At 40.4% G+C, this 12325-nt stretch overlaps 1 protein-coding gene across 2 annotated transcripts in view; it reads right to left on the reverse strand.

Annotated features, from left to right (window-relative positions):
* Positions 1-12325, reverse strand: part of LOC129768204 (putative uncharacterized protein DDB_G0282129) — a 57630-nt gene continuing 45305 nt past the window's right edge. For both annotated transcript variants that reach the window (XM_055769697.1, XM_055769687.1), the window contains 4 exons: positions 7430-7725; positions 6999-7148; positions 6109-6772; positions 1-5895 (listed from right to left, as the gene is read on the reverse strand). In XM_055769697.1, the coding sequence (XP_055625672.1) occupies positions 5496-5895; positions 6109-6772; positions 6999-7148; positions 7430-7725 (1510 nt within the window). In that variant the 3' untranslated portion in view covers positions 1-5495. The remainder of the gene's footprint in view (positions 5896-6108; positions 6773-6998; positions 7149-7429; positions 7726-12325) is intronic.

A 12325-nucleotide genomic window follows, 5' to 3' on the forward strand; every position in this document is an offset into this window, starting at 1 on the left:
GTTCTACGAGAAGTTTAAGCCATCTATGTAGGGATATGGAAGATAACACGATCACCAACGAAAGCAAGATGGCTGATAGGTGCAAGCAGCATTTCGCAAGTAGAAGGGGTAATGAAACTGACTTTATAGCGCCACAGCAGATGACCAAATATCTGTCCTCAACCCTCACGAAATCCTGTGAGGGTTTGTAAGGCTGAAAAACAACAAAGTCGTTGGTAAGGATGGACTGCCGGAACATTTGCGAGAGCACTGTATGAAAAGAAGGGCATGTCCGGTATCCAGACCGTCACATTAGCGTTCGCTTTGAAACGATATTCATCAGAAACTGAAGCTAGAGTAGGTGTAATTTTGGAAATGACATACTGACAGGTTATGGTCTTAGCTTAAAATGGTTTTCGAACAGGCGACCCGAACCCGAACCCGTGATGGAATAGAGATTTGGGGAACATTCGGAATCGGCTTAGGAGGACACGAAAGTGGTATTTTCGATCGAGAGGTGATGACCTAAAAGGCAGTTTTGCGGGAACCAGAGCACCGAATCAACTCTTTGACTTAGGTCTTACATAAGCCGTGTGCAAATCGACGTCAGGATAAAGCCACAACAGCTTTGGACACACATTAAACTACAGACCAGGGTTCGGTTCGGCATAGTCATAGTCAACTGACTATCTGACTGACTGTATCCATATTCAGTCGGAAATGTCTTTTGGCTTCTTCACGTAGTTTCTCCGCCAAAACGACTCAGTCGGGCGTTTAGACGCTATCTCCCTCTACCGACTCGACTATATCATTTCATTCTTTCCAGTCAAATTATCTTCATTGCATTTTGAAGTGACTCCCCCCAAAACGAATTCGTTCCTCTCTCTCTGTTATGTATCATTATGCATGCATTGATGTTTGAGTTCAAAGTGGTTTGACATACGCTACAGTTGAGCTAGATTTTTTTTATCGTACACGAAAATTACTCAGCGTGTAAAGTAGCGTGCAGTATGTGTGCGCTATTTTGCTCGCTATTTACAAATACTAACGCGAGGACCTTTATTGCATACTTGATAAATGTCTAAGTTCGTTGGTTTGAGTTCACGATGAGTAGACAATAAACCTTCCATTGATGGTATAACTACTTTTTTGCATCAGAAAACAAGTTTTCGTTTCTCTTTATATGGACGTAAAATAAGATTGTGTACGCGGGAATAAAATTAGTGTCAGGGGGAAATGGAAGTGTGGATTAAAGTCAGTTGAATGAAGAGCAGATTTGTATTCATTAGACGCGTCAGTTAAAATAACCACTGACTGGACTAGTTCACCAGTTATCCCCGCTAGTCGACGCTAGTCAATTCGTTTTCTAGTCAAGTCACTTTTTGTTGACGGCGATTGCCGAAGCAGTTCTAGTCGAAGCGAAGCTACTGAGAGTAAAGGGTGTGTCACATCAAATTGCATCACGGAAAAAACGCTGTAGAAATTCGCCCTGTAGACCGATCCTTTTGAAAATTTTAGACAGTAAAATAAAAACTATTATACAACTTTTGGCATTTTCTTTTTATTCATACTTCGAGCCCAAGCCCGTATGCTCGCACCTTCCTCTTTACCCCGTCCATAAGGTTCTGTACAACGTCAGGTTGTAGTTTTTTTTGAACAGAAATCCATTTTCTCTTGAAGTCCGCCTCCGATTTGACAACTTTTGGGTTTTTCCGGAGGGCCTGCTTCATAATCGCCCAATATTTCTCTATTGGGCGAAGCTCCGACGCGTTGGGCGGGTTCATTTCCTTTGGCACGAAGGTGACCCCGTTGGCTTCGTACCACTCCAACACGTCCTTTGAATAGTGGCACGAAGCGAGATCCGGCCAGAAGATGGTCGGGCCCTCGTGCTGCTTCAATAGTGGTAGTAAGCGCTTCTGTAGGCACTCCTTAAGGTAAACCTGCCCGTTTACCGTGCCGGTCATCACGAAGGGGGCTCCGCTTTCCGCAAGAGCAGATCGCTTGCCACACCATGTACTTTTTGGCAAACTTGGATAGTTTCTGCTTGCGAATCTCCTCCGGAACGCTGAATTTGTCCTCTGCGGAGAAGAACAACAGGCCCGGCAGCTGACGAAAGTCCGCTTTGACGTAGGTTTCGTCGTTCATTACCAGGCAATGAGGCTTCGTCAGCATTTCGGTGTACAGCTTCCGGGCTCGCGTCTTCCCCACCATATTTTGCCTTTCGTCGCGATTAGTAGCCTTCTGAACCTTGTATGTACGCAGGCCCTCCCGCTGCTTGGTCCGCTGGACGAATGAACTTGACAAATTCAGCTTATTGGCGACATCCCGGACCGAACTTCTCGGATCACGTCTAAACTGCTTAACTACGCGCTTGTGATCTTTTTCACTGACGGAGCATCCATTTTTGCCGTTCTTCACCTTCCAGTCGATGGTTAGGTAGTCGAAGTATCGTTTTAGTACTCTACTGACCGTGGATTGGACGATTCCCAGCATCTTACCGATGTCTCGATGTGACAACTCCGGATTCTCGAAATGAGTGCACAGGATTAATTCACGACGCTCTTTTTCGTTCGACGACATTTTTCCAAATTTACGAAAAATTGACAGTGAAGCATGGCCAACGTGATCTATACACTCTTATCTGATTATAAGCGAAAGCTGAAGATATAATTTCTAAAAATTAAATTTCTACAGCGGTTTTTCCGTGATGCAATTTGATCTGACACACCCTTTAGAGTCGGTCTTCATGAATCAGAATGTTTTCTACGAAGACAGTACATCATCATGAAACGAAGAAAGAACTCGAAAAGATGACTACACGAATGTTTTCGTCCGCCATGTCGAATGTTTCGGTAAACTGCCTGAAGGCTTCTACGAACCCTGGGCCGGATGGCATTCCATCAATCATTTACAATTTGCTTAACACATTGAGCTCCGAAGTGTGCTGCCCATGTTCACATAGTTGACATAATCACTAACACCGTTAGTTTTGGGAAAACGTATTCTTGTTGTTTTTTGGCCGAAAAGCATACCCATGTACATTTCCATTGAAATAATCTGTCCAGTTAAAGCTAATTATCGGTAGAAAGAGGACCTAGAAGATTTTGTGAATTAAAACATATTTGTTCCATTTGGAAATGGCTACGTCAATTTATGTGAACAACCCATCGATGAACATTTGTTCGCATAACTTGACGTAAGCACCAGGTTGCTTTGTCTGTGGTATTAATATTTATTATTACATCAAAAATAATAGTCAAAACGCATCCCTCGATAGTTTGAGTGGTTGTCGAATAAAAACAAATAGGTTTGGAAGAAATTTCATGATATATCTGGAAAAGATACTCTGGATTTGTTGCGAGTCTATGATAGTTCCGACATGGAAGGTGAAAATGAATCCAATTCACCAGCCGCGTCAATATTATGTGAGTGGCTTAGAATGAAAGTGATTTGATCGATTTCTCTACATCGACTCTCTCTTTTGGTCATAGCGTAGCCTCAAATACATTCCCAGCTGTATTTGACAAAGTGGAAGATAGGTCAGAACCTCACCTATCAGATTATATAGCAAACTTAAATTTGATTCGATACGAGTCAGGTATCGGCGACACGGTATCAAATTCATCATCTTTTATGTAAGAAAAAAAGGTTGTAACGGTGGGTTTAGACTAGGGATATATTCATGTGAAGAAATATGATGGGATCTATAGAAATCGCATCAACCGTTTACACTAGCGCGAACTTATATTAGGCTGTCTAAAAAGTTCTGCGGTATTTCCGCGAGGTGTCGTTGTAAGCGCGTAGTTCTAGTTGTATTCATTGTATCGAGTCATACTATAGCTTGTTGGAAAGGTGCTATAATATAGTCCTTGACAGTGTTTTGTTTGGTAAAGTCGTTCGTGAGTTATAGTGTCGCAAATATGGAGCAAAATAAAGAGAAAATCCGACATATTTTACAGTACTACTATGACAAAGGCAAAAATGCATCTCAAGCTGCCAATAAAATTTCTGCAGTTTATGGACCCGATACAGTTTCCATTTCCACCGCACAACGATGGTTTCAACGTTTTCGTTCTGGTGTAGAGGTCGTCGAAGATGCGCCACGCTCCGGAAGGCCTATCGTCGGAAATTGCGACAAAATCGCTGAATTAGCCGAGAAAGACCGGCATAGTAGCAGCCGTAGTATCGGCCAAGAGCTGGGGATAAGTCATCAAACCGTTATTAACCATTTGAAGAAGCTTGGATTCACAAAGAAGCTCGATGTATGGGTGCCACAAACGTTGACGCAAAAAAAAACATCATTGACCGTATCGACGCATGTGAATCGCTGCTGAATCGCAACAAAATCGACCCGTTTCTGAAGCGGATGGTGACTGGCGATGAAAAGTGGGTCACTTACGACAACGTGAAGCGCAAACGGTCGTGGTCGAAGTCCGCTGAAGCGGCTCAGACGGTGGCCAAGCCCTCATTAACGGCCAGGAAGGTTCTGCTGTGTGTTTGGTGGGATTGTCAAGGAATAATCTATTATGAGCTGCTTCCCTATGACCAAACGCTCAATTCGGACCTGTACTGCCAACAACTGGACCGCTTGAAGGTAGCACTCATGAAGAAGAGGCCATCTTTGGTAAACAGAGGCCGCATTGTCTTCCATCAGGACAACGCCAGGCCACACACTTCTTTTGTGACGCGCCAGAAGCTCCGGGAGCTCGGATGGGAGGTTCTTTTGCATCCCCCGTATAGTCCGGACCTTACACCAAGTGACTACCACCTGTTTTTGTCCATGGCGAACGAGCTAGGTAGTCAGAAGTTAGCCACAAAAGAGGCCTGTGAAAATTGGCTATCCGAGTTTTTTGCCAATAAGGAAGCGAGCTTCTATAACAGGGGTATTTTAAAGTTGGCATCTCGTTGAGAACAAGTCATCGAACAAAACGGCGCATATTTGACTTAAAACAGATGATTGTAACTAATTTTATGAACAAATGAACGTTCAAAAAAAAATACCGCAGGACTTTTTTGACAGCCTAATATAATGAATAAATTCATATTTTCGGTGAATTTATTCACCTGAAGTAGAACTGCATCCAACTTTAGTGATTTCTCATCAGTGAGAAATTCACAAGCGTTTACATATGCCTGAATTTATTCTAATCATAGTGGTTATATATACCCCGAAGAAGTGTATCATATATATTCTCATCCGTTTACATCTATTTTCGCGTGAATAAATCCGTCTGTAGCTATAGATCTCTCTATTGTAAACCCGCCATAAGAGAGTGTTGATAACTGAACAAATGATTGCACAGCTCGATTAGGACGACAAATAGAACCAAGAGAGGCACAGGGAGCAATCTCTACGCGTCTCTACTATATACACTTAACATTCTTGTAATGTTTAATGGGCAGTCAAGTCATTTAATTAAATGTACAGATGAACTTCAGAAAAAATAAAATCTCGATAAAATGCAGCAGCATCTCTACAAAATACATATACACACATCCAGACGCCAATCACCTCACTACAGATCTGTCACCGGACCGGAAACGTTGATCGCACTCGTGGACAGATGCAGATATTGTTTGGAGGGCGAGGCGAGGCTTTGGATTTGGGCTGCCTTCTGGAGACTCGGTGATGTTCCGGATGGTGGTCGTGGTAGTGCCCCACCAGCACTCGGAGACGCACTGTTGACATTGCGGAAAAAGTACGAATTGGTGTGCTGTGGCTGTGGCTGCTGCTGCTGATGGTGATGGTGATTAGAGCTGCTGCTACCACTGGAGCCTCCGCTACCGCTGCCGCTGCTAGTCACCAGACCAACCGGAGTCGTCAACTGCTGCTGAATGACGGAGGCATGATGCTGCGAAGACAGCGGCGTTATTGTTGGGACCTGTTCTTTGAGAGTGCTTACAATATTTTCCAAACTTTTGTTTTTTTTTTGTAAATAACAATTCAGCAATTTATGGATGAAGAGATGCGAACATGGAAGAAATGAATAGATATTACCATGTTAGAGCCAGTTTTAGTACTGCAAAAATACACACACGCACACATGTCTACACAGGTCAGTGATGCCAACAAGCGGAACAAAAATCTGTACACCAGTGGCATCATTGACGCTGCGATGGTTAGCTTACGCTGTAATCCGGCTTTCCGATTCCTGTCTCGAGACCAACGCGTCCTGAAGCTCTCGTCTTATTTTTAACGCATCCTTTTCCAACAACAACACCTGATCATTTGGGGAATCATCATGCATCTCATCGCCAAAACCTCCACCATTTACCGTTGAGCCAAAATTATTCTCACCGAATTTCCTCATATTGCTTCCGTTGCTGTATCGCATTTCGTTTGTCACGTCGTTAAAATTATTACCGTAGATATCGTCCGTATTGTTAATTCTACCATAGTTCAAATGCAAACTATTTCTTCTGGCCTTGCTGGCGGCCGATCCTGGAGCATTTGTCGCGTTCATAGTTTGCCCATAAGAGTCCCGCTCTCGTAGGGTAAAATTTTGCTGCTGCTGCTGCTGCTGCTGAAGGGTCAACTGTGCCTTCAGATTGATTACCTCGTTCTCCAGCTTGAGCATCCGATCGACTAGTTGGTTCATTTCGGATCGCACGAATTGGACGGATTTCTTCGTTTCTTCCGCTTCCTTGAGCAACCTAAAATTGGCTTCGTTCAGGGCCCACGAGCGCTCCTCAATCATAGTCTTCATGCGTTCCATCATCGCTTCCTCGCGGACGCGAGACACCTCTCGGATCTCCCGTATCACATCCGTTACAATACCGGGGGTGTAGTTCCCTGGAAGGATTTAAATGATTGATTAGTCGAGCTAATGTAATCGAACAATCGAGATTCGTGGCAACGCTATTTTTTCTACACACGCAATACGGTCAATGCGAGTTGTTGGAATTCGTATCTGTTTTCATCGATTACTACTCCACATACCACACAACAAACGTGCGCAACTCGCATTGCTTCCACTAAACACAACGAGTGAACGAAAAAAAATCGACAATACAAATACCTTGTGAATGATACGTTGGTGCGGGACTCTGCAGTCCAAAGCTATTGTAACGCATTCCTACCGGCTGACTATTAGTGCTCAAACCGCTTATGCTGTCTCTACGGTGACTAAGGCCCCAGTGCGGAGTATGCTTCAAAGCTTCCATCTCCACTAGAAGTGTCGAGAGATTCGGTAGACAGAGATTTAGAGCATTGCCAGTAACGGGAGATATTCAAAGCATAAAGAAAAAAGTGAGTCAGGAGAAAAAAAACAGTGAAATAGAGAAAGATAAGAAATTTAGCTACATAAACGTAATGATAACATAGTCAAAACAAAGCGAAACACGAAATAGCTGTCATTTTAGGTTGCTGGCGCGTACGTTTCGGTAGTCACGCACACGCGCAGGCGATAATAAGAGTATGCTTCCTACTTCTGACAACAAACTAACATACCTTTGGTTTCATGCAAATTTCGGCAGATTTTCTTATTGGTATCGTGCAGTTTGTTTATCTCCTTCAGCAGAAGCAAAATCAAATTATTGCTGCTTACGTTGGGGGCACCGTTTCCTATTGAGCTACCACCACCACCATTCAGGGCACCATTGCCAGTGACGGCACCGTTGTTGACCGTCGCGTTGTTTAACAGGTTGAAGTCCGCCAGCAGAGATTCAGCTGTGTCTGGCTTGGATTTGGCACAGCTGTTCTTCGATTCGTTGTCCGAGGAATCGTTGATGTATGGATCCGTCATTCTACAAAAAAAATGTATGAAAAGTATGTTACTTTTTGTTATTTCGATTTTTAATGAAATTGTTTTACGTTTCTTTGTAAGAAGTAAGGAACAAAGCGACATCAATCGGACAACCCGATTGAAATGTCTTGTAATATTTCTTTGAAACAGAATATTTGTGTTCGGTTGTTCTTGTTTCTATTACCCGAATGAATATTGTATGATTAGTAATTACTCATATCGCAGCCCTTATCTGCTAGCGTAATAATTTTACACAAGAATCAAATTAATGATGGACGAAACGTTGGTTTGATCGATCAAAATTCTGCCGCGGGTCGCAAAAAAAAGTGCAAGCTGTTTCGAATAAAGTGATTGTCATACCACTTGGTAGATGGTAGATGCAAAAATATTTTAGCATTAGCTGGTTCGAATTCAGAACTGTTAATTAAAAGCTCGCCTACATCAGTTATTGAAAAGATACTAAATTGGAGATAATATATCTTAGATGAGTGCTCCCGTGGCCGAATGGTTAGCATCACACCGGGGGTTCCGGTTCGATTCCCGTTCTGGTCGGGGGAATTTTTCATAAAATAAATTTCTTCCGACTTGCACTGTGGTCACGCGTATTCTAGAGCTTGCCACTCGGAATGCATTCAAGGCGTGTTATTTGGCATATAAATCTCAACATAGTACTAATTTAAAAAAATGACGCATCTCTTAGTTCAAGGCACGCTCCCTCTAACAGTTTAGAACTGTCCTGGCAACTGCGAAGGAAAAGGAAAGAATGTTAGTTTGGTATTTACTTTCGGGGGTATTCTAGTGTAGGGGCACAAATTTCGGAATTTTTTTCGAGCTCAGAACAAATAAAACAAATAATATTTTTACCATCCATTATTTTATTATTTGATTTTGAATCTTTTAAGAACACAACAAAAATCAAACCAAAAAAAAAATTCAATATGAAAAAACAAGCTGGTAAAATATGGGTGTTCAAAAAAACATTGCCTTGACGTACACGATTTCAGCCCTTCTGATTAAATTTAAAAAAAAACAATGGATTCTAAATCATGACATCATATTCTTAGCCAAAATTACGACAGTTCAAAAATGAAAACATGGTTTTAGCAAACTTTTTTATGACAATTTTTTTAAATAGTAAAATTTAAAAAAATATTGGTTCATGTAATAGACGAATTTCATGCCAACTCGTCTTAGGAGTTTCATTAAAAAATATGAAACAAATTTTTGGAAAAAAATTTCATTGAAAACAAATATTATGAAAATTAAAATTGATTTTTCTCGAAAACATGTGTTTTTAAAATTCTGAAAAAAACAGATATAAATAGCCCTTAGAATTTCCATCAAGTCACCCATACATCGGAAAATGGGGGCAAATGAATGGCTACAAAGTCAAATCCAAGGTGTTCCTACAACTAGGGAGCGAGTAATTTAAGCCATTAAGGAAGGACCCCGGTCTAGATAATCGAAAAAAAAATTTTTAGTTTTTTGCATTTTTTGGAAGCTTATGCCCTCAGAAATGTTGTCTTATAAGGACTTTCCGGTATTTGATTTCGTTCAAAAGTTACAGTCAATAGTATGAGGTCACCTCAAAGAATATAGTAATGCTGTACGAATTTTAAAACGCGTTTTTTTTCGAAACCATGTTATTTCAACTGGTGGTATCGATATCTCAGGATCTACTCGACCGATTTGGCTGAATTTTTTTATCAGCATGTAAAAATGAATCATCTAAGGCGTTATATAGCCGTTTTTTGATAACTCATTTTTTCGATTTTTTAAAAATCGCTATTAACAAAAATGGCCGCCGTTTTGGCAATTTTCCGAATTTTCAAAAACCGCTAAGTAACACTTTAGGTATTGTCCTAAAGTTTCAAAATATCATTGGAATTTGTTCTACAACACCCCGCTGCTTCAGAACCGATCCCACCAGCAAGGTACCGATTTTCAGACAGCATCTACGCATCCAGCTGTCAACAGCGTCATAATCATTATTCGTGCACTCAAAAAATGGAAAACACACCTTCAAATATACCTTAAACAATAACCAAAATACACGAACACTTCACTTTATTCGTAACATCCGAAAAAAATCCACGAAAACTCATTATTTTCTGACCTTCTAGCCAGGGGTCCCCCCCTTAACACTCCTATACTCGCGCATTGGTCTCTCAGACCGAGAAATCAATAATTCGTTCATTTCTCAGAAAATATGAACACTACAACTTTGCGATTCTCTCTAGCTTCGTTATTCGTTGTTCGTCATCGTTTAGCGTATCGCATGTGTTGGTACAAAGGGGACGTGTGCCACTTTTTCAACACTTTCGGTCTGACACACCGACGCGAGTATAGGAGTAACTTTTTTGGACATGTGCCTTTTTTCATATTCTAGAATATTGTTGAATGAAATGTATATAATTAATGTTAGTGGCGTGGAATATTTATTGAATATAATGCATAAGATCATTACCGGAGTATTCTTATTTGGTTTCAGTCCCTTTTGTAACTGGATTGAACAGATCCATATATTAACTATTCGTCGATATATTCGTCGTTAGATTCATATGTTCAAAAGCAAAATGTAAATGTTTGACTTTCGTATAGTTATTCGCTAAGTATAATGGTCAAACATATACACACTTGTGAAAGAATTTCACTTATGGAATAATTGTAAACAGTAAACTATAAACTAATCGGTGGCTTATGGTAATTTTTAACAGTTACAGTTTCGGGGATATTTTTTTTTATAATGGACAATATCAACAAGAAAACAAGAGAAAGAAAAGGAAGTTCCTAGAAATCCTTTTATATCATCTTTTTGTGCCATATCTATAAAAAGGCATTAATTTTTAGTTTACCAAGAATAAAGAGACAAAGAATATTAGAAATATGCAAACTTTATATTCCAGAACCTTTATCATCTGGTGATTATCTAGAAGGTCGGTATACATTATTCTCTTCGATAAAAGATCCGAAAAAACACGCAACAATTGCATGGAATGTAAAAAACGTGTTTGTTTCGAACATGCAGTTATGCTATGTTCTGATTTTTACTCCAATGAAACCACAATCGATTAATTCGTTTTTATGTTATTTTATAGCTCTTTATACTTCCATGAATTATATTCGGTTGCTTACTTTTAATTAATAACAGTGAAAAATTCTAATTTCGTTATTTGTGTTGGAGTATCAGAAATTAATCTGTTTTGAGGAGGCTTAATTAGATGACTATTTAAACATAATAAAGACGGGGAAAACATATTTTTCGGAGGTTTTTCATTTAAACATACCCTCTTCTTAAAATAAATGCCAATAAAGCCCGAAAAATACACAATGGCAACATTACAGAGAAGTTCAATTTTCGGTCTGTGACACCGTGCGCGAGTATACGTGTTATGATTTTGCACGCGAGTACAGGAGGGTTAAAGACAAAGCTGTAAAAATAATTTTTTTTTCACAAAAGCCATTGATATAATTTAGATTATTGGTGTTACAGAAACCCTTTAATGCTGTAAAAGCATACACATGTCAGTCAAAGCTACTTAGGGAATGCATTCCATCCTTAAAACAACTAGCGGCTACTAACGAAGTTAATCTATACTGGGTACCTGGTCACTGCGGTATAGAAGGTAACGAAAAAGCCAATCTCTTAGCATGGTTAGGATCTTCAACTGAATTCGTCTGGCCTGAGCCATTTTGTGGACTATCCACATCATGCATGAAATCTGAGCCCAAAACCTGGGAAATATCAATGATTGAAACCAACTGAAGGGCTCTATCAACACCAAGACAATCCAAATTTTTCCTTACACCTTGTAACAGAATAACACGCAACATATTCAGCTTGAATAAGGCAGTTTTGAGTACATTAACCGGTCTATTGACCGGACACTGTCTGAGCAGGTATCACCTTAAAAAAATCAGAAAACTGGTAGATGATAACTACCGTACCATATATACAATATTCTCACATTCTATAAACGCACCCCCACTTTACGCAAATAACAATGTTTACGCTTTAATCAGCATGTGTATCATATGCCACCGTTTAGGTATTAGTGAATCATAGATATTCCACATTGAATAGTGATAGTGTGTTCGTTGCATCTGTCAGAAACACGATATATCTGTTTCCGAAGCTCCCATTTTTATAAACGCAGTGAGCAAATGCAGGTAAACTTTTGAATTTGAATAAATTTTCTCGATCGTATTGCTTGAAAATGCCAAAAGGAAGTGTTCTAAGTGAAAGAGAAAGGGGAATGGTCGAAGCCTACCGACGAGAAAAGGTGGCTCTTCGCGAAATTGCCCGTAGACTCAGTAGATCAGATTCGGTGATAAGAAACTTCTTGAAGAAACCGAGAAAGTATGCAACTACCAAACGGAAGGCTTAACAATCAAAGCTGTCGGTGCGCGATGAACGAAGAATTGTGAAATTGGCGTCGAATTCAACAATATCGGCCAAGATCAAATCTGAGTTGGATCTGTCTGTTGCGGATGATACTATTCGTAAGGTTTTGCACTCCAGCCCCAACATAATTCGATCTAAAATGCACAAGACTCCGAATCTAACACCAGATCACAAGCAAAAACGTTTGGATTTCGCA

The sequence above is a fragment of the Toxorhynchites rutilus genome, chromosome 1 (genome assembly GCF_029784135.1).
Source record: "Toxorhynchites rutilus septentrionalis strain SRP chromosome 1, ASM2978413v1, whole genome shotgun sequence".
In the NCBI taxonomy this organism is placed as follows: Eukaryota; Metazoa; Arthropoda; class Insecta; order Diptera; family Culicidae; genus Toxorhynchites; species Toxorhynchites rutilus.